Source organism: Poecilia formosa, unplaced genomic scaffold (genome assembly GCF_000485575.1).
Source record: "Poecilia formosa unplaced genomic scaffold, Poecilia_formosa-5.1.2 Scaffold41, whole genome shotgun sequence".
Lineage (NCBI taxonomy): Eukaryota > Metazoa > Chordata > Actinopteri > Cyprinodontiformes > Poeciliidae > Poecilia > Poecilia formosa.
The window spans coordinates 1,086,282-1,112,641 of record NW_006799980.1 but is presented as its reverse complement, the minus strand read 5'-3'; the positions used below and the strand labels follow the sequence as shown (position 1 = coordinate 1,112,641).

Here is a 26,360-nt window from a genome sequence, read left to right as displayed (position 1 = left end):
ACACACACACACACAGGGACAGACTGATTCTGAATGCGAGTGTGTGTGTGTGTGTGTGTGTGTGCGTGTGTGTGAATGCAGCCACGGTTTATCCCGAGCTTTGATGTAAAACGACTGGGAGCGCTGTGTCTACAGAGGTTGTGTTTTTGGTATTTCTGCGTTCTCATCGTGATGGATGACAAAAACTTGTGAACACAGAGGAAACCTGTTTAGTCAGAGGTAGAATCACAAGGTGGTGGAATCACAAGGTGGTGGAATCACAAGCCAAAGTTCAACAATAAGAGCAAAACCGCAATGAAAACGATTTGTGGTTGCAATAAGTCGGCAGTAGAAGACTTGTATGAAGTCGGAGGGAGAAGCAGCTCTAAGCTTTTAAAGGCGTTAGCTTGTTGTTTAGTCATCGTTTTATTTATTTTAACAATAAATCAAAACCACTGCTCATTACTTAAAAAGCATTTTGTCCCCTAACAGATTTCTTCTTCAAAAAAATGGCTTAAAATTAAACCAGTTTTAACATTGCACAAAGATAACCTGAGTAAATGCAAATTACAACTTTATATTTTAATGGGAAAAAATATGAAGTTGTATATTTATATACAACTTTTTATACAAATACATGCTTTTTTTTAAATTATTATTATTATTTAGTCACGTTGGAGATTTTTCCTGCATTTTCCTGTTTTATCTAACACCCCAGCACTACAGTTGGATTTAAGCCCAAACTTTGACTAGGCTCCTCTGCTGCTACATTACATGTGACAAATCAGCGGAACGAGATTAATCAGTTCCTGGCCTGGCAGTGAATTGGGACACCGCAGAACAAATGGGAGAGCGGGAAATTTGGACTTGGAAGGACGAATGGACAGACGGATAGACAGTGACTTTTTATGGAAAAGATAATTAATTAGTCAGACCACTGTTAAAAAAACAAAAAAAAAAAAAACCAACACCTCATGATCTGAGGCAAATCCAGTGAAATGCTTCCTCTCCTCTTGGTTTCAAGTAGGAATATTGTATTTGCTGGTGTTCATTGGTTTACAGCTAAATTTAGATGCTTCCTTTGATGGATGTTTTAATAATCTGTGCTCAGATTTGTGCTTCCAACAGTAACATTGTTTGACTTCTTATAGCCATTCAGGATTAGTTTTCAGACTTGTCCCTTGTGTACGGAGTATTCTTATGGTGACCTGAATATTTGAATATTTAATTATACACAGAATAGTATGAAGGGAAAAAAAAGATCAGCCAGATTCACACAAAGTGTTCTCAAAAGAAACGATAACTACCATGAATATTTCAGGATTTTATTATTTGTAGTATATGTTATTTTGGGTTCTTACTTGTTTTTAGCAACACTAATTAAGACTGATAAATTCCACTGTTTATAAAGTTCAAAATAAATAAAACTAGTGCAACCAAGTTAGAATAAACAAAAAAATAAATCAATAAAAATAATCTTGCGGTCAATTAAAACATTAAAAACAAGAGTGAGGTTGATTGAAATAAGTAGAACAATATAGCAAGCTAGCCAGATCTTTCTGCATATATGTAATATGAAATGCTTGTATGGGGGAATTTTACTGCCATAATTCGAGAGCACATATTTTCAGTCTCAAGCAGGATTTTTTGTCTTTGTTCTTAAAATTTGTAATGCTTGTACTCAAAACTGCTGCTGTCTTTCAAATATGCACTGTGTCTTGCTCTCTCTCAAAACATAAAAGTATTATCGCCTGGCAACGTTCCAGCCAACAGAACATCAATCAAAGTGTAATACTGGGCAGTGGGAGACTGGGAGCCTCGTCAAGGGTGTGTTTGTTTCCTTCTAGTGCGTGTGCCTGTGTGGCTACGTATCAGTCTAGATAGATAGACATCTATCTAGGCTGAAAATGTGTGTTCTCGACTTACGGCAGTAAAATCTCCCCATATATTTGGCTCTAGTTAAAAGCATAAAAGAAGCATCTTCTAAGGTAAACTATCAAAAACAGCACAAAAGTCTAAAATCACCAAAGCAACTAAGTTCCCAGAATCAACGGGCAATATGAACTGTTTTAGTTGTGTAGAATCAAACTAAAATTTTGCATAGTTGCAGTTTTCATGAAAAAGAAAAAGAAATTGCAATCGGGAAAAAATGTTTTAAAAAATCTCAAGAGCCTTAGAACAAAACAGCTTGGAAACAGTCCTAAATGTAAAGATGTAAATCTGTTTTATTGATGAGAGGACGCGCCACAGTCTGCCTGAGAGCAGCTGGGAATTAAGAAAACCACGTACCAGTAAAATAATAAATGATCCAAAAGCATTAATAACGTCCTTAAGATGCAGTTTCGTTTAACGTCATAAATGCCTGTTAGTTTGTTAAATTAGTGCCGCATTCCCATCTGCTGTACTGGAAGTGTATGAACAATGTACTGTACTTTTCCATTACACATGAATGCCACATTTCAATATATCACTCAACTTTCCAGTGACTCACGCGCCAAGATAACGGCACAAAAACGCGCATTGCAACAAGTTAATTTGAGCTAACCCTGCTGCGGACGGATGATATGAGGACAAATAAAAGGAACACTTTGTATGTCAGATTCCTTCATGTTGTTTTTATTGGGTCCATTAGGCAGCTGGTTGCAGAGTCCCTGAGGTGTGTGTGCTCCGTTAATGTGTTTGTTTTTCTCAGAGCTCTGTTGAAGTGAATGATGTCACCCTTAATTGTCGCACAGAGAAACACACTTCCACCTCTCAAGAGGAACAGGTAGGTTAGTCGACTCTCCATACGGGTTGTCTTTGTTCACTGGCAAAAACTACAACGAAATCATTGCACTGTCATATATGTCATAGACAACAAACATTTTCTGGTTTAAATACAAATAAATAAATAAATAAATTAGCTGAAACCAATTCAACCCGTAGTTAGTGAGTGAAAACTTACATATAATGCTACTACACACGCTATTGGATGGCATGTGCAAAGCAGCCAATCAAGGAGCACCACTCATTTTCCTTGACGGTGATTGGCTGTGCCCAAAGGAGCGGAGGTAAGGAAGATTGCGGATGTTAGCTTCTGCGGTAGTGCTAAAACGGTTTCCAAAGTGCATATATTCATGCGCAACAAGTTATGTTTGATGTTTCAATTATTAAGGTAGGCAATTCTAAGCGTTTTCAGAGGGGGGTTCAAATATTGATTGATTGTACCTATTTATAGAAACTCAAACTCCATGAGCACCGGTGGCGTAAAGGATAAAATCTCAGAACACCAGTTCTCTAATATTCCTACAAAAATATAGATTTTATTCTGAAAATGTGTCTTCTCTCTTAAAAAAAAGAAAAACATGCCAATTTTTGTAACGTTTTTTTTTTTTTATCATTAATGTACTAGCTCGCTGTTTAATCACCTCAAGGTAGGGCTCAAAATAGACTTCCTCTTGTTGGAACGGAACCAACATCTTCAGAGACTGGCTAATGTTTTACCATAGTTAAAGATTAGGCCGTCTCCCTGGAAACGGTATTAGGCGTTTTTCTCCTAAAAGGTTATTATTCCATGTAATGTTTGCCGTTTCAACATCCAGGTGAAAGTTATTGTTGCTCGTCCAAACAGTGACCGCTGCCCCCTCATTGGACTCTTTGAATGACCGGAGAGCAGTTTTGGGCGAAGAGGGAATCAGGGTGAGTCACTTCAGAAGGTCAGTGATCTGCTTTGGGTCAGAGGTAAATCAGCTTCCTCTCCGTTTTCCTAAATGCCCGTTAAAGAAGAGAGAGTGTCCCCTTCAGTCAGACTGGGTTCCTACACATTTATGAAAAACAAAATGCAAACTTTTCCAAACTCATGTTAGTAGAGATCTCAGCATAAATACAGGAATTGGTAAGGATGAAAGAAAGAAAGGAAGGATAAAACATTGAGGAAAGAAAGGATGGTAAGGTGAAAGGAAGAATGGAAGGATAAAAATCAAGCATGGAAGAAACAATGGCAAGACGAAAGTACGGATGGATGAAAGAAAAGATGGAAGGATGAAACAAGCAATGAAATGAAGGAGGTTTGAAAGGAAGGATGTTGAAATAAAAGAAAGGAAGATGGTAAGGTGAAAGGAAGGATGGAAGAAAGAAAGGATGGTAAGGTGGAAGGAAGACAATGGGTGCTTGGACTAGTCCCTCTCCAGAGCCCAGTCCTCCTTCCAACCATCCACAATCAGAGACAGGATGCGGGCGATCAGCCTGGCATCGTCATGGGAACCTGTGACCCGAAGGCCTGAATAATTCAGTGCCTGGGATAAATTTACAGCCTGTGAAGTCCTGCAGAAGACAGATCAGAGCTGTACCTGTACACTTTCATATGCCTAATGGAGGGATTTGTTCCGCTGCGGTTTCACAGACCGTACTCGGAAGAGGTGGACGCCCTTTGGTCCCATGTCCCGGTTCAAGCTAAAGTAAACACACGCGTGTATCAGGAGTCAATATTTGCTGCTGCTGCCTCCTCTGCTGCTTTCCTCATGTTCCACGCCGTCATCCAGCAGCTTTCTGACAGCTTCAACGCCCTGCAACCAAACTTAGTGCGTTTCCGCAGGACTTTGAGTCTACAGCCGAGGGCGCGGAGGCGTCACCTTCTGTGACCTTTTTGACTAAAAAGAAACGTCCCCGTCAACCACCATGAAAGTCAATCCGCCGTGTTGTTAATAATTTAGTCAAATAACGACCCAAATGAACTGCTTTCTCCTCACCGTATTTATCCTTCTGTCTTAAAGCCCGCGTCCTTTACCGAGAACATGAGCTCGTTGCGTGGGTGAGCCCGACGAGCCTCAGAAGGTCAACGGAGACGGAACAAAAAAAAAAAAAAAACAAAAGACGGGGGGGGAAGTCAAGGCTTGTTAATCCTCGGTCTTGTGCTCCAAACACACCTCATCTCTATTATCTGGAAATAACATGGTCGAGAGCTGAAGGTCGGCTTACTCGAGATGAGTAAGACAAATCATCTTTTCATTAGAGCACGAAGCAGAGAGGGAAAGAGAGGAGTCCCTCCGAGGGTGGAGAAGGTGGAGGGTGAAATGAGACGGAATGGAAAATGAAGATGGATGGCTCCATCAGATCAGAGAGAAAAGGTAGCCTGCAGGTGAATGGACACAGGTCCTTAATAATGGTGCCTCTCCGCAGTGTTTCTTAGGTGTTATTTTTTATTATCTTCTTTATCCACAGCTTTAAGATGGATAAACCCGTCCAGAATGTGTGCGTTAAACACGAGGCAAAGTGAAGTGACATTTACAGAGAGAAATATGCAAGAAAATGGTAGTCTGAGTTATGACTCACGTCTTAAATTATGACTCAGATGGTTTCTTATCACAGTTAAAGGTAGAAAAGGGTTGTTTTTTTTTTACTTTTATGGACCACAAATAGATCTTCTCTGGTGACTAATAGTCACTACTAAACACACTTACAGTTCCTGTCAGAACATCACATCCACTCATGATGGGCAAGAATTTCAAATCCATGTTGGCTTTTCAAGATTTATTTGGCATGTTTCTTTTTTTTATGATGGGGTGAAAACCCTAATTTTGACCCTCCTTCCAGCACCAGTTGTATATGAGACAATACTTTAGACTAAGTAAAGTTTTGTATTGCACTTTTAAAAATATAAATCAATGTTTCATAAGGAAAAAGCAGACTTAAAAACAACTTTGTTGGAAATCCAGAGATCTCTGGGTGAAAGGAAGACTGTCCCAGAAACTTGGAGTAAAGGTAACCCTAATCTTAAATTAGCATTTTAGCCAGTTTTTATATGAATGCTAAATTCTGGCATATTGAAAGTTGCTGGCTAAAACGCTACTGAAATCCTGTAGACTTGGAACACTTGCATCTCATTAGCTTTAGCGTGTAAGCCATTTTACCCAAAAGCAAATGTCTTAACTGAATAGAGTGAATAATGTCGGCCAAACTAACAATTACCTGTTCAGGTATGGATAGCATTTTAGCTTACAAACTATAGCTACCATGCTATAAGGAGCACATTGTGAATATTCTAGTGATGGTTCTCTTGCTAATATTAGCATTTTGGCAAATAAAGATTTGCTTCTCATACATTGCTATTCACATATTGCATGAATTTACATATTCAACAAGTGAGTGACAGCATGAGGGCTAAAACTTTAGCTAAAATTATTTTCACTACATTTCATGAAAACCTACTAAATTTAGTCAATCTTAGACAACGTGCTAATGATAGCAGGTTGTTGACAGCATTTAATCTAACATTAGCTTGTGTTATACATTGCTGTTATCACACTAGATGGAACAGTTTAATGTTATGAAACATGGTAGTGCTCCACAACCCATAATCCATCAGCTTTAGCTAATTTCAACACGTGTGCTACTCTGCACTGGAGCTAAAAATCATTTTTCTTACCGTCTACATTCAACAGCAGTCTCTTTTGCTTTGAAAGAATAATGGAGACCGTTTCTGGTTATTACATTTATGGGTTTTTTTCCCACACTGCATGGAGTATGTTACCCTGGGTCAGGATCCTAGACCTAATGTAGAGGCTATTAGTATTTCATCTAGCTTCACCTCTTTAGCTAATTTTAGCTCATAAGTGGTTGTGACCCTAGTTTAGCTTTGTAAACAGTGTTCTACTCAAATTTCTAATATCCTGGGTGGGATTTTTGCATTGAGTAGATGTTTTCACTCTTGTGCAGTTTTTCTAGTAGCATTTTTGCAGGCCTTTTGCTTTATTTTGTTGCTTCTGCCCATTTCTTACATTTCTGCAGTTGACTTCAAATGCATCTCCCATTTACACTAAAAATATTCAGCTTACGGCATTCACACTGCATTTCTGTAGGAAGTGTAGTTTTTCTCTAGTTTGACTTGGAGTTCTTTATTGAGGCAAGACAGAACACACACACACAAAAAACATATAATTAAATAATAAAATAAAATAGAAACTTGATGATGAGAGATGGTAAAAAGCACTTTGAGTTCATTTAACGGTTTTACAGGAGATGACATATCCCCGGTGGCACTGACCCGGTGGATCTCCTGGTGCTGCATCGGTTCGCTCCAGCTTCCTGTTTTAGAACACCAGCTCTTGTCTCTGCCTGCTTTTAGGTGTCTTTTATCATTTAAATTGATACAACACACACCAATGCTATATTTTATTATTCTACATATAAAAACATATATACATACATCCGTCATAGAGCACTTTGGTGTGTTGCCATAGTTACTGAAAGCCCTGGTTCAAACTCAGCTCAGAGCATCAGGCTGCTGTCCCACCTCCGAGCCAGGTGCTGCTGGAACTTTACTGCAGGAAGGGAAAAAAAAAAAAATGGCGCAAATTTTCTTCCTCTTCTGTACAGCAGGTTCTCGGCAGCAGATTCTACTACCGGTGGAGCAACAATGGGACAAGACCCCTCCTGGATCTGTTCGTCCCTCCGAAGTCTGAAGAAAAAGGAAATCTAAAGTGCCAAGATGTTGGTCCTGCTCTCCGTGTGGAAAACTAGGAAGGAAAGTAACATACTGAAAATATGCAACAAAAAAAAAAAAAAAAAAAAAAAAAAAAAACAAACTTGTGTACCTGAACTTCTATCATTCCTCTCAGTCTTCCAACATTTCCTGTCAGGAAAATAAAAATAATTAAATAAAAGATTATTATTATTATTATTTTTTATTTTTCTATCACTGTGCAGGTTTCATTCCTCATCCTGGGAATTTTTCCTTTTCTCCTACAGCATCAGCATGACAAAGCTAAAAGTTAACAGCAGGGCTTACGGTAAGGAACTGAGCAAACACGGATGTTAGTGAGCACAACGTTTCCCCCCACCCCACTAAAGCAAATTTGGTTAAGGTGTTGATTCAGTCTGATGGATCTAAATCAGGTTGTTCCAAATCCTCAGATGGTGCCTCTCAGATTAGAAGCTCTCAGCGTCCAGATTAAACTAAAGGACAGAAACAAACACAAAGGTCCTGCTCAACAGCACAGCCGTTTTACGTGTCTGAACTACATCACACCTGGACAAAGGCTCCACATTTACTCACAAACATAAAGAGGAGGGGAAAAAATCCCCTAAATTTACTGCAGCAGCACATCCTCAAACTGAAACATGTAGAAAAATCCAACCTTTAATTGTTCTCACAAAATTATTGGTTGATCAGAGTGTACTGACCCCACAGCTCATTGTTTATGTCAGGTAGCACACCACTCTTCAAAATGGCATAGTCGAAACTAGCCACTCTATATAGAAATAAATGCAAAATATGTACTTATTTTATACATCTCACACAGCATCAATTACTGTGGGTAGGGCTAAACATTTCTACCTCTGATGTGTTTAATTTGCAACATAAAAGCTGAATTTCTGGGGGTTATTCCACAAGTATTTCTATCACAGATAAATAATCCTAATTAAACCATCAGAACAGCTCTATGCTCCAGACTTATCCTGGCATCTTCTCTTAATAAATTTACCACCAGTTCTTTTTCCTCACAAAAAAAAAAACAGATTTTGTGTACAAAAACCTTAACATGGTTGTCATAGAGACATGGTAATCCCAAGATTTTTACCTTCCTCCCTATGGTGTGTGAAGAGCAGATAAACATGGACCCATATCACGCCTTGCTTGTCAGAATCATTTAAACTTTTCAGTTATTGTTCCAACTGCAGTTGAGGCCAAGTTTAACAGTTGGTATGATCTCTAGCCTTTCCCATTTTGAAGAACAGGTTAACGGGAAGTCATGGAGTACCAATTAAAACACCCTGATCAACTTATGAATACATTTTCTTTCCAGAAAAACGTACGATTCGTTAGAGGCCAGCATCAGTTATTTTCCTAAAAAGTATTCAACAGTAGGTCCGCCCCCCCCCCATTGATAGATTTATAACATTTACAACCTTAAGTTTATTCCCTCTATTTAATTAGTTGTATTTATTTTTTTATTTTTTTTTAAGATTTCAAGACTTTGAACTGAAATTGATTTACACACGATATTAGAAGAAGAGATGCACGACCGAGTTTGGCAGAGACGATTAAAGTTTCCGACGGAACCGACCTTAACGGACTGCGTCACGACTTTGCTGTTGCGGGAGGCGTCTGCTGACGCCAACTGGTAGCTGCCTTCAGAGTTTCGATCCTTTCCTGATTTATCACACTTTGTCACACGAAACCTGAAGAAGAAAAGCATGTTAACGTTTTCCTAGATTTACCGTTTGTGGCCTAAATGAGAACGTCATTAGAACCCAGCTTCAGCACTCACTTCACGCTGAAGGCTATCAAAGATTGCAGCCTCTTGAAGTTTAAGAAGTAAAATGATTTGATTAAAAGGGGTCAATGCGACACAGAACGGCCTTCCTGTTGATTTTGTAACACTTTAGTAATGCGATGCTACCAAGAATCCACAGAAAGTGAGCGTCAAATCAACACTATGCATGAAAGACTCTGCAGTCACATCTACTTCCATCTATTAGAGAAAGAAACCTAAACTTGACGCTTCAATCATCAGTTCTTACAAAGCCAATATGTAACTTTACACTTCTGTCAAAATGATTAAAAAAAAAAAAGATGGTTTAAAATCCAAATTTACATGCGTATATTTAAAACGTATGTGACGCGTTTCTGACTACATCAGGGGCAAGAGATGCACCAAAACTTCAGTTATGTTCAATTTTTACCAGTAAAAACTTTGAAAACCCATAATTTATCTTCAACTGTAGCCAACAGAACAAAAAAATAACTAAAATGCACTTTTTGTACATGCATTAATATTAATCGAAATGTGTAATATTCTGATTTTAGTTAAAGGCAAATGGGTAGTTTTATGCTTTATGAAAATCCATCAGTAAACGAGTTCTTTTACGAGTTAAGGAGTTTACCCACCTGCCCACAGAGAGGACCGTGACTTCACTAGGACGGCGCCTGACTGACTTTCGTTGCGAGGGCCTCTTGGTCAGCGGACATTTGTTCTCGTCGGCGTTGACGCTGCCGATGGTGTGTTGATGGTTGAATGAGGGCTTGGCTTCTTCTGGAGGCGACACGGGGGTGAGCGGTGGGGACGATGCACTGAAAAAAAATAAAAACAAAACAGACAGTAAAGATTTATAAAGGAAACGCACATACTTCAAACTAAACTAACATCCTGGTACTTCGGGGATTTATCACAGTTTGTGATTTATGTTGCAGTAAAAGTCCCATTTGTTTAAACGCCTCTTCCTTATCGGCACTCTTTGATTCAGTGCCTCCTTCATGTCTATTAGTCAAGCATCCGACACTGAAAACTCTCCGTGAGCCGTTTACATTTCTAAAGGTTTCCTCACCTGGTAAACAACCGGCACACTCTGGAAATTTAGCTTAGGCTGGAGGGGGGGAGGACAGGATGAGTGATGCATTCAAGAGCACCAGAAGAAAGATTCAGACATGCAGCGGTTGCTATGGTAATTCATATCCTGACAATCAGGATACTGTCATTTTTAGCCGTCTTACGTGGACCAACGCACAATAAAGCAAAGATATTTGACGCGTCGAATATCTTTTTTAAACCCTCAAGCAGGGGTTTAAAAAAGATATTTTTTAAACCCCGGAACAATAATTATTAAAAGAGATCAATTTTAAAAGCTTAGTTTTCATTACGGATACTGCAAACGCTTAATGAAAGGAAAACACTGACACAGGCAGCTTTGAGAAATTTCCCAAACTAACCAACAACTTGCTTTCAATCAGTCTTACAGAGAAAATTAAAGCTTATTCAGTAGAGCGGCGCTTCCTCTATTAAAACCCATCACCGCTGAATGACACATTAATATTTCATACCTCTAAGCAATTACTGACAAGCTCCCTGAGAACCAGCCCTCATTGATTTTCTTTAAGGCAGGAAAAAAAAAGATAAAAAATTGGCAAGTTTCTCTTTGCAGCGGCGAAAACCGTATCATGACATACAGTCATGATACGGTTTTTTGTAGGGTTTTTCTTTTTCGTCCCCTCTTCCAATTTTTTTCTTTTCAATTTAAAATTTATCTCTGGATTCCAGCAAGAGGAGCTAATTAAGGCCATGCTTCTCATCTTTTTGTTCTCCTACATGTTGTTGTCTTTTATGACCCTGGAGAGCAGCGGTTTGTATTGTTTGCACACCACTGTGGAAGAAACACAGCAGCAGCAGCCTGATGAAAATAAGCAATGCGGAGATGGTTTGTTACTAATGCGGAGACTCAATCATTTTGAGCCCACTTCTCTTTCACTGAAAGAAAGAAAAAAAACAACACTGGAGAAGAAGGACGTCAACATGCTTAGCAGAAATTGATTGATGTGTTGAATTAGGTTTATTAGCTTCTTTTTTTTAATTGCAAAAACATCAAAAGGGTGAGGGACAGATTGTTGTATGCAAATACCCAGTTACATAATACAACTTTTTAGAAGTCAAAAGTATGCCCTCAATTTATACACACACAGACACACACACACCAATTAGACTGAGAATAGGTTTCCCTAAAAACTTGAGAACTTCAACCCTACAGTCCTCCACAAATCAAGCAATTCAAAATTAACATTGATAAAACTTCTTTTTCTTTCAAGAAGAAATAAAGACTGCTTCTTTTAATCTGGCGAGGTGAGATTAAGTTGGTTTGGGATTAAGTTGATTTGGGATGAAGAAAGGGAATTCTTCATCCCAATGAAGTCGTAAAAATTGAGAATTTCTGGCCGATTAATGCTATTTATATGTGGAGAAAACATCATAACATTTTGGAATAAATTAAACAAACTCGAAGCTTCTTTTCTAATTTTTTTTTTCCAAAGAAAAACAGTCAGTCTCAAAAACCAGGACAAACTATTAGATTTTGTCTACTAGCTTTACTATAATAAGACATTTTATTGACAAAAGAAAAACCTGTATACAGCTCAGAAGTTGAAATCTTGTTAAATGCTTAAAGTAATTTTTTGGCACTTGAAGTCTTTCGACAGCCTGTCTCCTCTCAGAACTGCTTAGTGGTCGGTTCATAGCGAACGGTGGGAAGAGCGCTACAGGTATAAGTAAGTAAGTAAGTCTCTCTCTCAGTCAAGGGAAGTTTGAGACCGGCCTTTTTGTGTTTTTGCACCGACTTTAAATGAAGCATGTTAGGACTGTAGTGCTGCAGATCTTGCTATGGTTGCCTTTGTGAATGAGTCATCAATGAGCTCTTGTAATTTTAGAAAGGCAACACACTCCTGGTAAAGTTCACCGTTGTTCCACGGTCTTCATTCAGATTCATCTGGATAATAAACGTCACATGATGATGACTACAAAAGCTACAAGGATGGGTCTGATTTTCTTTCTATAAAAGCAGCAATAGTCAAATTCTTGTCATCACAATAAATATCACAACAAGCTGTGATGAGCCCCTATAATCAGCCATCTGTAGTTCACGGCGCTACAAGCTACATCTGGACTGAAAGCCCAAGAAACACTAGACTAGAAAGGATGCTTTGTAATCCATATAGTTGGCAGACATTTTTGTATTACTGTTTAAAGAAAACTTTCTTTAAACTAAAATAAAGAATTTTAGTTTACTGAAGGACATACCTGCATTCTATAGGTCTGCCTACAATTCTGTACAAAAAACTGAATTTTTGCACATTGAAAATATTTTTTGCAGGTGTGTAGTTAGGATGTACACCTCCACAGGAGAGGGGAAAAAAAAAAAAGGATATGATGAGGTGAAAGCTGACGGAGACTGACGGTTGCAGGCAGCTGGTGAAGGAAAGTTAAGAAGCAAATGTGGGAAGGAAGATAGCACAGCCTGGCCACACTACAGTCGCTCTCCTGCTCGTGGTTTCCCCTCCATCCCTCTTTTCCTCTCCGTCCAAGTCTCTGTGTTTCTGTCCGTCACCCTACGTCTGTGTATCCTATAAATCAACCCCAACCAAAACCCCTCTTCTCCCCTATCCACCATCTCTAAGTGATCCGTTGGACGGCTGCCCGACCTGGCAGAGAGAAACAGAAAGATATGGCTTGTAGCAGCCAGAGAAGGAAGGGGCCACTATGGAGAGCAATTTGGACAGTAGGAAGCAAAGTGAACGGGAGAACAAGGACTGGAAATATGTGAATCAAGATATCTGGAGGGAGAACTGAAGAAGGCAAAACGCATGAAAGCAGCTTGGCGGAGAAAAGAGTGATGAATGAGTAGGACCTCAGGACTCCCGCCATTTATTCACCCAATCAAAGAAAGCCTTTCTCCTCCAAAACAGGTTTCCTCTACAACAATATGAAAGGAAGATAAAAGCAGAAGACAGATGAGGCTGGGGGGAAATATACCACACTAATTCGATTTACAGCTTCTACTGCCATATCTTCTTCCAGTGTGTCCATTTTCTCATTTCCCTTCTTGTTAACATTTACAGATATCAAAGACGACAAAAAAAAGTTTGATCTGAGTCATCTCAGCTCCTCTTCTTATAATTAAGGATCATCTTGTACTAACAAGCAGAAAGCTTTTTATTTAGAATGCCGATGTCAAAATGACCCCAATAAAGGTCTAGATCAGAGCAAGAACATTGGATACTTTTAAATTATTTTTAATAATCTGAAGGAAGCAAAATCCGAATGCTAATTTGCAGCCACAAATCCATGTAGATAAACACTGTGATTTCTTAGTAAAAAAAAAAATATTGATAATATACTAAAAATAATCATGCAAACACACCCAATTAAATTAATGTTTCATTAATCCACTCTGTCTAAAGTAATGGATGTCGTAGATGTTTAAGGCCCTTTAAAATGTTAATTTTGTTCTCCTTTTTATCCATTTAAATTCCCAGACCCACAATGCATTCTGGCTAGAAACCCAGCCAGAACAGCTGCATGCATGGTTTAATAATCCCACAATGCACTGCTGTGGGACACTAAGGCATATTGGGAATATTCTCAGGCTGCTTGGCCTCTATCAAACTCTGCCAATCTGGAAAAGAATCTGGCCTGATTACTTAGAGAATTCCTGTGCTGCTCATAAATGTGATGGTCGACTTGGAAAGCTTTTAAAAAGGAGGCATGTAGTGCCACCTGGTGGAGGAGGCCATTTAAAGCAAGAAACCTCAGCCTTTAGGGCAGGGCTGGGCAACTCCAGGCCTGGAGGGCCGGTCTCCTGCAACTTTTAGATGTGTCTCAACTTCAACACACCCGAGTCAAATAATGAGGTCGCTAGCAGGACTCTGGAGAACCTGGCTGCAGTTAGGAGGTGATTCAGCTGTTGGATTCAAGTGTGTTGGATCAGGGAGACATCTAAGAGTTGCAGGACACCGGCCCTCCAGGACCAGCATTGCCCACCCCTGCTTTAGGGTTTAAAAAGAGAAAAAAAGAAAAAAAAGAAATGATGGATGTTTGTAAACATGATGTACTTACATATCTGAATCAATGCTGGTTTGGTGAACCATGGCGTTCAGAGCATCAGAATTTGCTGAGGAGGAACACAGACAGTCGTATGAAAACAGATGGAAACACATGCAGCAGCAGAGTCCGATGCAGAGAGTGGTACAGTATCTTCAATGGATATATATATATATATATATATATATATATATATATACACACACACACATACATACACACAACTCGGATTTAGATTTACACATCTTGGCCCTATAGGCACACATTTTAACCTGCCAGACCTTGACGTGTACACCACATTTATCATAAGCATGCAACATCATCTTTGAACCGAAAGCTTAAAAAGAGATTGGGAAAATAAGATATGACTTGGTAAGAGTTTATGAAAATCTGTAGTGACGTCTGACTCAAAGTGCTGGCCTTCGTCTTCTCCGTGAACCATCCTCCTGTCATAAAACTACCACGGGGTGTTTTGTTTGGTTAGTCGGTGGTGGGAGGGGTAGCGGTAGCAGCATAAAAGTACAATTTAAGGTCACTTGGGGGGCTTTTAAAAGAAACTGAAAAATGATTTTTATTTGTGAATTGTATCAATGAAACAAAATAGAAAGAAAAAAGGTCAAACTAGTTGGGAAAGCACTTAAAAATAGTCCTTGTGCATCTATTACAATTCTGTTATATATATAAAGTATAACTTATCAAGGTAAGAAAAGAAAATCATCTTGGATAAAATGAACTGTAAAGGAACATCCTACAGTCAAACATGGTGGTAAAGTGATGGTTTGTTCTGGATGACGTGTCGCAACTGATGGAACCACGAATTCTACTTTCTACCAGAGAACGAAGGGAAATGTCCGGTCATCAGATTTCAAGCACACTCTGATCGGCCCCCAAAACACTAACATTTTAACACGTTTCAGAGTGGCCTAGTCAAAGGCCATACTTAAATCCAATTTAGATGCGACGTTAAACACGCCGTTAACAACTCACTTCCAGTTTTCTCAAATGTTTAATGGCAGTAAGATATTAGGTATAGGGAGCAATTACTTTTTAAATAGAGCGAGGTTGTTTTGATAATACATAAATAATTAATATAATTTGATTTTGTCTGATATTAAAACCCGCTTCATGGCCTGAAACATGTATGTCTGACAAAAAAAACAACAAAAAAAAACAAATCTATAAAGAGGTTTCATTGCACTATGTATTCTCCTATACATAATCAAACTGTAAAAATCTTCCAAAATTGATGCCTCACACTAATGAATCACTGTGTGGTAGAAAAAAAGGCAGCGAGAGGCAGAGGTTCAACTCACCTGGAGTAGGTGGAACATCCGTTTTATAAACTTCAGAGGTCACTGATTGCTATGACGGCTCACTCACATATTTGCACTAAAGCAAGGGGTTCAATGTTGAAGCCAGCTGCTTGAACCAACTAAAGACGCAACACAAGCATGTAACTGAAGATGATGAACTAAGAGAGCTGAAGAATCTTATCTGAATTGAGTTGAGAGCTCAGTGCGTGTGTGTGAGGGAATCGCCTGTAGAGGGCAGCATTTCCCTTTGATTTGGATACCATAGAATGCTCTACATGTTCTGGGTTGCTCCTTTTCAAAAATGTGTTGCGGATATAAATAGCATCCAGTTCCTTTATAAAAAAACAAAAAAAAAACAACTCAGTGTGTGAAGTTTCTTGAAATAGTCCATGTATTCATATGCTAATATGTCAAAGAGTGAACAGCTTCCTCCAGGAAACCTGATTCCCAGTATGTGGACAATGAGACAAATGAGTCACCGTCAAAGGAGTCCGACACTCGTGGACTTGAGTCATTTCGTGAAACCACTAAAGCCAACGTAAAACTCGGGAGACAATAACGCCTTTCTGTGTCATACGTTACGTTAGTCACCGAGACGGAAAAAAGTTCAGAGTTCAGGGCATTTTATATTATAGTACATTTTCAGCAGCAGGGGCCATTCAAAGTGTTTCACGTGATTAAAAGGAAAACAAAAATATTTTTAAACATTTTTAAAACAATAACGGGCTGAAAACCAGACAACAGTTTATGATGTTATTTATCAAAGAATGCAGAGTAGGACTTGAACCAGAAGATGCGAGTGATCTGGAAGGCCGATAATAATAACAGGTTTTGAATGTACTTTGATGCTAAGCAAAACCACATAAGGGACCCAGTGTGAGGACTTTAGGGCGAAGTGCTCCATCTTCCTGGTTTCAGTGAGAACACAAACGGCAGTGTTCTGGGTTTTAGGCAGACCTGTGAGGAGACTGTTGCAGCAATCAACTAAAGAAACCTGCATGGATGAGTTTCTCAAGATCGTGTCGGGACATTAATACTTTAATCCTGGAATTGTTTCTACAGGTAAGAGAAGGGCGACTTTGTAATTGTCTTTTGGTCCAAAAATGAAAACCTCAGTTTTGAAACGCATGTCAGGCTGTGTATGAACAGTGATTTACAAAGAAACGGCACCCATTTTTAGCCAGCACACATTTATCGTTTTGGACCCAGCTTGTTGCATTATTCTCCAATTTAGCCACAAAGCAGGATTCTATGCATAGGATGTAATGACAATAATCTTCATACAGACGAACATATCAGTTTTATCGTCAATCACTGTTACAAACAGCTACTCATGAAGCTTGTCACAGGCATTTATCCATCTTTTGTATTTTTTGTGTTTTTGAATTGGGGTTTTGAAAATGTAATAAATTTGCTCTGCCCTCTAAATACTTTGGGTAAAGTGCGTCTTAAATTAATCTTCCCCACTGACAACATTAAAACATTTTTTTCCCTTATTATTTGACCGCTGCGTGCTTGTACTGATAAGTCAGACAACTTTGTCAGAAGTCAAGTTCTCGCATTCTTCTGAGTTTCGGGGAACTGAATTTGTAATCCCCGACTTCCCGTTTTACAGAACTACCTCTAAGTGGCATTGGATTTCAATACAAAAAGGTGAAGAAAAGCATAAGTACTTGTGTTACTGAAAAACCAGGAGTTCACTCAAATCTGCTATATCAAAGCTGTTCCAATGCAGTTGTCCCTGGTATGAATTTCCATAAGAAAAAATATAAATATATGAAAACAGGATCAGTTAGGCTGTCTACTGACAGGTTGTCTGATCCCATAGCTGCATGTCTGTAAAGCAAACGCCCAGTAAAGGTGACTTTTTTTTTGCATTTTCTGTTTAGTGTCAAGAAGAGGAAGAAGTCAGTGGGACACATACCTTCATTTTTCATGATGCATTGGATAATGTGTCCAACTGTGTCATCGTTTTCATTCATGGTCTCATGCGGCTCTAACAGAACATGTAGAGAGAAAATTAGAGATTTGAGTATTTGATTATATCAACAAAAAAAAAAGACATGAAATAAAAACAGCTAATGTGTAATAAAAAAAAAAAGTCACAAAAAATATTTCAGCCAAAAGTGGAGAAGAGAGAGAAGAGCAAGTGAATATGTCAACATTATAAACCAATTACTTCCTGAAATTTGTCTGATCAGCACTGCTTCCACCAATATCATCATCTCAGTTTCCAGTATTATGGTGTATAATATGGTTTCACTTCTTTTTTTCTTTTTTTTTTTTTTACAGTTTTAAAACCACCTGTTTGCCATCATGTTGTTGCTATAGTTCCAAGTACTTTTAATAGGGTGCCAGAAAAGGCCCTAGAGGTTTTCCCAGCTGTTTGGAGCATAGAATGATGCACGCTTCCTCTTTTCCACTTGTTGCTGCACATTGAGAGTGAGGTGGCTGAAGATGTCTGTGCTTTTCCTTCATTTCCCAGAAGAACAAACTAAAATGCATAAAATTACAGACATACAATAAATCATGAAAGGAAAGAAAAGATTAAGGCAATGCGATTAGTAGCTATTATTAGCTATCCAATTATGTAGCTTAAGTGAATTTAGCCCACTTAGCGTGTCATAAATGTGTTACAATGCGGAGACCAAAATAGTATTTAAAATCTAGTAGCTGTAATAGTCAGCAGTTACTAGAGGAGGAACAACAGCTACGCTTTTTTGTCGTTTCAGTTTTGTCCTCAAGGTTAAAGCAGCGCATGGCTAATACAAAATGTTTTGACAGAATATTAAGTTATAACCTTCAGAATCTAATGACAATTTCATCCATTCCAAAATGCACCTGTCCAAATATGTCGTGGGGTAAATTACAGACGGGCTCTTCTCGAAATACAAGACAAGCACTGACAATGCCAAGGAAATCCTCAACAGGAAAAAGGACGTCTTTACGGAAAGTGGACATGCAGAATGAACAGAAGGAAGTCGAGCTCTGAATTACGGGAGAAAAAAATACATAGGAAATATTTTGTGCCATTCTCTTAAATTTTCTTTTAAGAGCATAGCATCCCATTTATGCTATGCTATGTTTGAAAAAAGGAAACAGCAATAAATAACCATAATGGTCAATATTATATTGTTTTATCAATTTTCTGGTTAGAAAAAGACAGTTGGATTATATATATATATATATATATATATATATATATATATATATATATAAGCAAACACTTTGATAACCTAACGCTATTGTGAACATATAACAGTCCATGCCTAGTCCCACTCCTAAAAATGCAGTGGGTGCACCTCAGTTTATTGCTCCCTCAACGATAAAGCATACTGTATAACTTTATGGAAGGACATAAGCAGGAGACATGGTCTTGGTGCAATAAAAATATTGATGGTGTCTATAAATGTCATCATGCTATCAGATGAATGACAAACTTTGTGTATTTTCTACACTGAGTCAGTGATCAGATGAGGCAGCCCTTAAATATTAGTTCTCCTCGACTTGCATTTCCTGGATTCCTTTCTTGAATACTTCCTCTGATTTTCCGGAGTATCACCAATTTCCTAGGTATTTCCTGGTGTGACATAATCCTCGTCAGGAATCTGCATTGTTCGCAAAAGATGCGTTTTCAGAGGAGGGCGTGTGGTGGAACAGAAAGAACGGCAGCAAAACTGTGGGGCAGGATCAGCTGAAGACAAAAACTACACATCTGTTTGTTTCAACATGTCACGAAGAAGGTGGAGCTTTCCAACAAAGATGGCAGGTATATGCAGAGAGAAACCCACTGGAACTACAGCAGGACAGACACCATTTACATATGTTTATGTCCAGCCTACATGATCACAAGAAGAAAACGTGTCAGTGAGAAGAACCGGCACAGGATCTCAGAGTTGTGTCAAAACTGACTCCTTCCTAACACTTGTCTCACATCTGTGATGAAGCCCAGATATACCCAGCTATGGAGATTTTAATTCCTTTTCCTTTACTAGAAGTAAAAGGGGCGAAGCAAAGACTTGCTTTTGTTTACTGCTGTACATCAGATTGCTTTTCTTTTTAAATCGAGGCAGATACCATGGAAAAGATTTACGCACGATCTAGAAAGCTGTAATTCAACACCGTTTGGTAGAGGGGGCTTTTTGTTTCCCTCCTTCTACCTCACTGAACACTCCCACAAGAGAGTCGGAGTATGAGTAATGCAATTGCCGAAAGTCTTCCTGGTTCTGTACCTTAAAGGAACAGACACCTTTTTTTTTTACACCTCCAACAGAGAAAGAGAGTGCTCACACAGCTAAAAAAAATCCCTTCAATAGCAGTTCATGACAGAGATTTGCAACCAATTCCCCACCTCCGGGCTTCACATTTGATATAAAATCTCATTATGATCTACAAGGGGAACCTCTAACTTGCGTCAGTTTCACAAATGTAATTGAAGCTTGAGAGTAGTTGAGAAAAGGCCAAAGCATCCAGCACCCTGGTTGCTTCATTGCTGACCCTGCTTGTCTCCACCACATGACTGGAAAGTGGAAAAAGAAAACCTCATGCATGTAAACTCGTTTGGAAACTAGGGCCAAGAAAAAAAAAAAAATGGAAAACACACTCCGCACTGGGTACTTATAACTTCAACAGGAACTGGTATATTACAATTTGTGTGCAGATGCAGTGCAAAAAGAGGGCAAGAAAAAAACAAACAAAAACATAGCAGCTACGCTAATAAGCACTGCGTAAAGAAGAAGGTTAAAAGGAATAACCCTGATTAAAATGCATCTTACTGCTTAAATATGCTTGGTAAAAAAACAAAAAAAAACATTGAAAATATGACTGTTCTAGAAAATTAACTATTTCTGTCACTGTTAGAAATAATGTGCTTATTGATCAACAAGTTTTGGCATAATGGGCAGATAACAGATGGCAGTAAGAAATAAAAAATGATGCACAAGACAAAATAATGAAAAACAGCTAATATTATATCAGATTTTTTTTTTTTTGCAACACATACATTTTAACTTTTGAAGAAGACTAAATTAAGACATACACAGATTTATTCCAACCTAAAAATTAAAAATCCCACCGTGGTGTTTCCTATCAAACATACTTATAACATAATTACTTGGCAATTTTAAAGGAAGATTGCCCTGTTTAAACCTCATATCTGTAGCTTGGTAGGCTCTTGACTATTAAAGTGAGAACCAACACCACAGTGAGATCCACAGATCAGTCCAAGACCTTAAGACTTTAGCCGCATAAGAGTCTGGCAAGTGATTTTAAATGCATCTCAAAAGAATCAGAAATTATCCTTTTAGCTAGACGGAAAATAGTCTACAAGTGGAGGACATTTGAAAATAAAAGTTAAATAAAACAAATATCTGCAACATGTTTTCTATTATACTGGGATCTTATCAATGGGTTTCTTGTAGAAACCTCAACTTGTAAAACATGCAACTTGAAATCGAGTCAGAGTGAAGTGACTGTCCTGTGAGCAATCGTCATGCAAGACCTTGACTCTCTATCACTTTGGAGTACTCTGACAGGAAGAGGTCTGGCAGACTCAGAGCAGCTGCAGAGTAACATGTCAAGTTTCAGTACTCCCTGCCACCTTGACATTTTTCATGTGAGGACATGCCGCTTGTCTGTTCATAGTGGGAGTGGCCAGGCGTCTGGCTCAAGGTCTTTAAGGCTCTAACCGTAAAAACCTGGAGCCAAAGCTCCTGGTTACACTAAAACTCACTTGTTGCTAAGCTCTGAGGTGTTCTCACTTACCCCACACTGCACATTTAACTGGGATTTCGGTTCTGAACCTTGGCTTGGTCCACTTTGTCAATCGATTTGGTTTGGCTTTTTGCTACACACTATACAACGCCTGCACATTCAGTCTCTGTCATGAGGATGCCAGTGTCCTCATGGACCCACCGACTCGCATCCAAGGGTCGTCAGTTAAGGGGTTAAATATCCACACCTGTCAACACCAACGCTCACACTTCACATTTAAAAGGATTTTTGGCCAATTGATTTTGGCTGAACTTAAGTTGAAGAAAACGCATCTAATTGGCTACAAAAATTGGTGCATCTCTTCTTCTGTCATTACCTTACAGGCCTGTTCTGTTTGGTCTTAAGACGGTCTGTCTTTCTGCCATTGTTTAAATAAAGCTCTAAATGGCATGGTGTGAGAGTGTGTCCCATCCCTACTGGTATGCAGACAGAAGAGGGTGTCAGTAATCAAGGAAATTTTAGACTCTCGCAGAAAGTAGTGTGTTGCTTACTATATTTACTCCGACAGGATACTGGGTGTTGCTGCTGTTATTCAAATTTCTGGATAAGTTCGGTGTCGGCTGCTGTGCTGCCACAGCACGAAGCATCAAGGCTCATCGGCATCCTTATCCTTTTCAGCTTTGCTGTTCATCTGCCCCGTAGTTCAATACAAATCAACAATGTTTTTGCCTCATCAGCTTATGAGGATTGTAAAGGTTTTTTTTTCCATGAGTAGTTTTAAACCTCCAGCAGCCGCCTACAGACTTGATTCTCAACCATTATTGTTAGGCAATGTGTCGGGTTACCAGTAACGTAAATGCCAAACTGGTTTCCACTGTAAAGGCGTCGTAGGGAATGTAACACAACCTGTTGCGGTAACAAAGCACAATGATACAGCAATTTGACGAGGGATACCAAGGTAATTTTATGCTGAAAAAAAAATAAATAAATAAATTCAATGAAACAAAAAGTCGCCATCTAAAGAATTATGACTATATTTTTAGTTTTGTGAATACAAATTGTAGGATGTTAACTTAGCCCACAGAGGCAACTGCACCTGAATATCCTAAAAAATCTTTTTGGTAATTATTCATATAAACTACTTTTGACAAAGAAGGCCATCAAAGCCAATTAAGCATTACAGAAAAACAGAAAGTGAAAGAGAAAAAAAAAAACAATCTGACCTCGTGCCACTACATGTATGATGCCCTGTGTTTGTTCGCCACTTTACTCTGCCTATATACAGTCAGAGCAACAACAAAACATCAGTAACTCCACTCACGTCAAAGGCAACATAGATTTCAGAAATTCAGTAGGCTGAGATCTGTTTAAACATCAGTGATTCAAATCGCAAGTTAGCTCAGACAGGAAGGATGCAGACAATAAGGAATGAGTCAAAGTGCCTGAAATAACCCTGATTTTATTCAGAGAAAGTATTGCTTTCACACCAAGGCTGTTTTATAAAAAAAACAAAAAAAAAAAAAAAAACACTACATTTTTCTTAGATAAGACAGTGGGCATGGCTTTCTCTGATCTAATCAAAAATGATTGTGTCTGAACCACAGTGACTATGCACTATGCACTGCAACACAGAACATATTAAAATCACTAAGAATGAAACTGGAGATGCATCAATCAGTGATGGAAGTCAGCAGATCCATCTTCAATAAGAGATAACCAGGCATCTTCAAATAAAAGACCAGTGTCCTGAAACTTTTAGATGCGTCCCTGGTCCAACACGCCTCAAATGGCTGAGTTACCTCAGTGCAGTCGAGTTCTCCAGAGACCTGCTAGTTACCCGATTAATTGACTCATGTGTGTTGAAGCAGGGATACATCTAAAAACCTACAGGACACCGACATGCTTTTAGAAGGCATAAACATATCCGTTTTTTTAAGTTCTAACGTATTTTTTCTTTCCGTTTGGTTTACGTAGCGAAACGGGCTGTGTCCATAAATCACGTAAATATAAACGTCTCTTACCTCGTCGTTCAGCCTCCTCGGCTTCCTCAAACACATCATCATATCCGTCGTCTTCCTGGGCGGTGGTGACCCGGTAGCCCCTCTTCTTCAGAACGTGGCAGACCACCACCCCGGTAAGGCCCACGACGAAGAAAGCCAACACTAAGGCAAAAGCTAAATAGTCTGAGCCACTTCCTTCACCATTTCCACCAGTAGTTGTGGTGTTCGCTGTGAAAAAAGTAGAGGAGGGGGAAAAAAGAATTAGGATTTTAAAACAGAATTACAAGACAAAGCAAGCAGCAAGAAATGAATTCAACAGATCTGGTAGAGATTTTACCTACAAGATTCGGGGGGGAAGAAAGAAATTTTTTTTTTTTTATCCTTCAACTCTCCAAACCTTTAAGAGTTGAAAGACCAGACCTCTGGTCTCAGATCCAGTTTACATGAAGCAGGAATGTTTATACAGTTGAAACCACATGTTTAAACACACTACATAAAAAGACAAGCCTCACCGTCAGACATCAGACTAAAATTTGTAATTTAGGTCAGTTAGGATTACCAAAACTATTTCTATTTTCTGAGTATCAGATTTAGGGAAGGATTTTTTATTTTATTTTTTTATTTTTTAAACTTTCGATAAATTACAAGTTTACATACATCGTCTTACTAGTCTTAGTACATGTAGAAACGATTTTAATCTGTAAGGATAAAGCTTCCTGCCACAAATTTTAGAAGCCATCTTGTAACTAATTTAGCTGGACGCTTAGGGCCATTGTACATTTGGAAGACCTACTTGTGCCAAACCTTCAACGTCCTAGCAGACGTTTTGTTACTTCAGCATCTTTTTGATATATTTGGACGTATCCATGTTGTCATGCAAGGCAGCAGCATGTGTCTGAGGTTTAAAGGCATAGCAATCTTAGTGTATATAAACTCCTAAAGTTTACAGACGAAGGATTATTCTCATTATTCTGACATTTGGCTTTCCATAAGACAATAAACTAAACATCTGATTCAACTGTACAAGATAGAGTAAAAAACTTTTAATACTGAAGCTTCTCCCTGCCTCCGCTTGAATGTGCCAATTTTATTGAAATCAGTGAATGATGACTGTGAAAAAATACAAACTTCATTTAACTGTTCATTAGGCAGTGCTCTACATTGCGCAGTAGGCGGGTCTGTCAGCCAATCCTCTCGCAAAGGGAGACAGTGGCTGATATTCAGACCTTTGAAGAGGTAGATACGATTGTAGGATAAGATCGGTGCCACAAGTATCGGCTGAGTAAGGTCATGATCGTAATTAAGGGTGCACCGATTGATGCCGATCAATCGGTTACTGAACATGGCTCCTATCTTCAGTAACCACAGTGTAGTCTGTAATCTACAATCAGGCAGCGGTGGACACCGCTGTGGCTCCTAATGCATACGAGTCATGTGAGCAAAACCAGCAAAAACACACAAGAGAGCTTTTGTCTGCTTTCCTGTCCACATCAGTGAATGGATGGCAATAGTAAAAGTCGGGGGGGGAAAAAAAAGAAGAAAAGACTAGGTTGGCGCTCACAATTCAGACCAATATCAATCAATAACTCCAAGATCCTGACTCTGCATTTCATTTGAGACGTGCCAGAGCATAAGGTTTAGATGTTATACTGTCCCACTACCCACTCATGTGGCCTCTTCCATTGTCCCAGCCTCCTGCTGCATCAGACTGAACACATTGAACATTGTCTGCTCACTGACCGTCTTGTGACCCAATGTCTTCATGTGCTTTTGTGAAGAAGTGAGTAGCTCGCAGTACGCAGGCTGTGTTCAGGCACGACCCCTTAAAGTGTCCAACAATCACAGATCAGTTGGAGCAATAAAAGCACGACAACAGACCAGGGAACACTAGATTAGAGGGGTATTTACACAGGACTTGGAGCCGAGCCAAAATAAACCTAGATCCTGCGAGACTGAAAAAAAATTAAAAAAATAAAGACACATCGAGATGACGGGTGGCGAGTCAGAATATTAACCGAGAGCTACGTACCAACATTGTAAATTAAAGGAAGTCCAACTCCATGACTTTCCAGTTACACTGATTAATTTGACTCATTTTTCTGCTTTCCAGAATGTAATGTCCAGCCACACAAGTCAAATATTCTCCTTTATTGGGACTCCTTAAAAGACTAATAAGTAGGTGGTCTCATCACATTTAACTCTGCATTCATCATCAGGTTTCATCATTTAAAATTTATGAAATGAAAAACAATCTTCTTTCATCAGCTGTTAATGATATTTAAAAAGTCAGCCAGTGATCAGAGGAAACTAATATTCCTTTTATAATGTCTGATCAAGGAAATACTGATGACATTTTATTTCCCTTGTTGCTTATTACATACACAACACTGTTCAACTCAGTCCAACAACTTCACTCTTTTAATGATGGAAGAAAATACTGAAGTTAATCTCTCCAGAAATACGCAAAAAAAAGGGGTTTTGCTGCGAAAAATTACTGAATTTTTTTTTTTTTTTTTACTACACGTCAGAAAATTGAAACAAGCCATGTATAAATCCAGAAAATATTGGAAATCCTTTTTTCAAGCTGGAATTCTTTCAAGCTGATGTCAATAGAAATACTTATGACAGAAAAAAAAATGTCTCAATCCTGCAAACTGCATGTTTCATAACGGCTGTGGCCAGAGAATCACATTTCTTTTGTAAAATATTTACCAAGCAACCTGAGATTATATAGTAAAAGGGAGACTCACAGACTTAACCTCTGTGCCTCATTCAGTAATGCTGCTTTAGTACTCCTTCAGTAGAAGAGCGTAAACTGTTCAGCGTCAAGTTAAAAATCCATCACTCCCACTTTACAGCCATTTACAGATCCTTCTAAATGTAATTACATCTCTTAAACCGTTTCAGATGTTGCAGCCACAAACCTTGGAGTGCTGCATTAGGATTTTTATGTGACGGACTGAAACTGCATATTGTCTAATTGTGAAGCTAAAGGAAAATGATTGTTTTAAAAT

General features: G+C 38.8%; 1 protein-coding gene and 1 long non-coding RNA gene across 2 annotated transcripts in view; one reads left to right on the top strand and one right to left on the bottom strand.

Moving 5' to 3' along the window:
• Positions 1-637: 637 nt before the first annotated feature.
• LOC107836156 (uncharacterized) lies at positions 638-7,291 on the top strand. Its single transcript, XR_001662014.1, has 2 exons — positions 638-3,133; positions 3,561-7,291. It is a non-coding gene; the product is annotated as an uncharacterized LOC107836156 (long non-coding RNA).
• rell1 (RELT like 1) overlaps positions 7,115-26,360 on the bottom strand; it is a 25,009-nt gene continuing 5,763 nt past the window's right edge. The window contains exons 3-8 of the mRNA XM_007551323.2: positions 17,559-17,630; positions 14,337-14,391; positions 9,848-10,030; positions 9,024-9,138; positions 7,551-7,588; positions 7,115-7,472 (exon numbers count right to left, since the gene is read on the bottom strand). Coding sequence (XP_007551385.1) covers positions 7,571-7,588; positions 9,024-9,138; positions 9,848-10,030; positions 14,337-14,391; positions 17,559-17,630 — 443 coding nt within the window. The 3' untranslated portion in view covers positions 7,115-7,472; positions 7,551-7,570. The remainder of the gene's footprint in view (positions 7,473-7,550; positions 7,589-9,023; positions 9,139-9,847; positions 10,031-14,336; positions 14,392-17,558; positions 17,631-26,360) is intronic.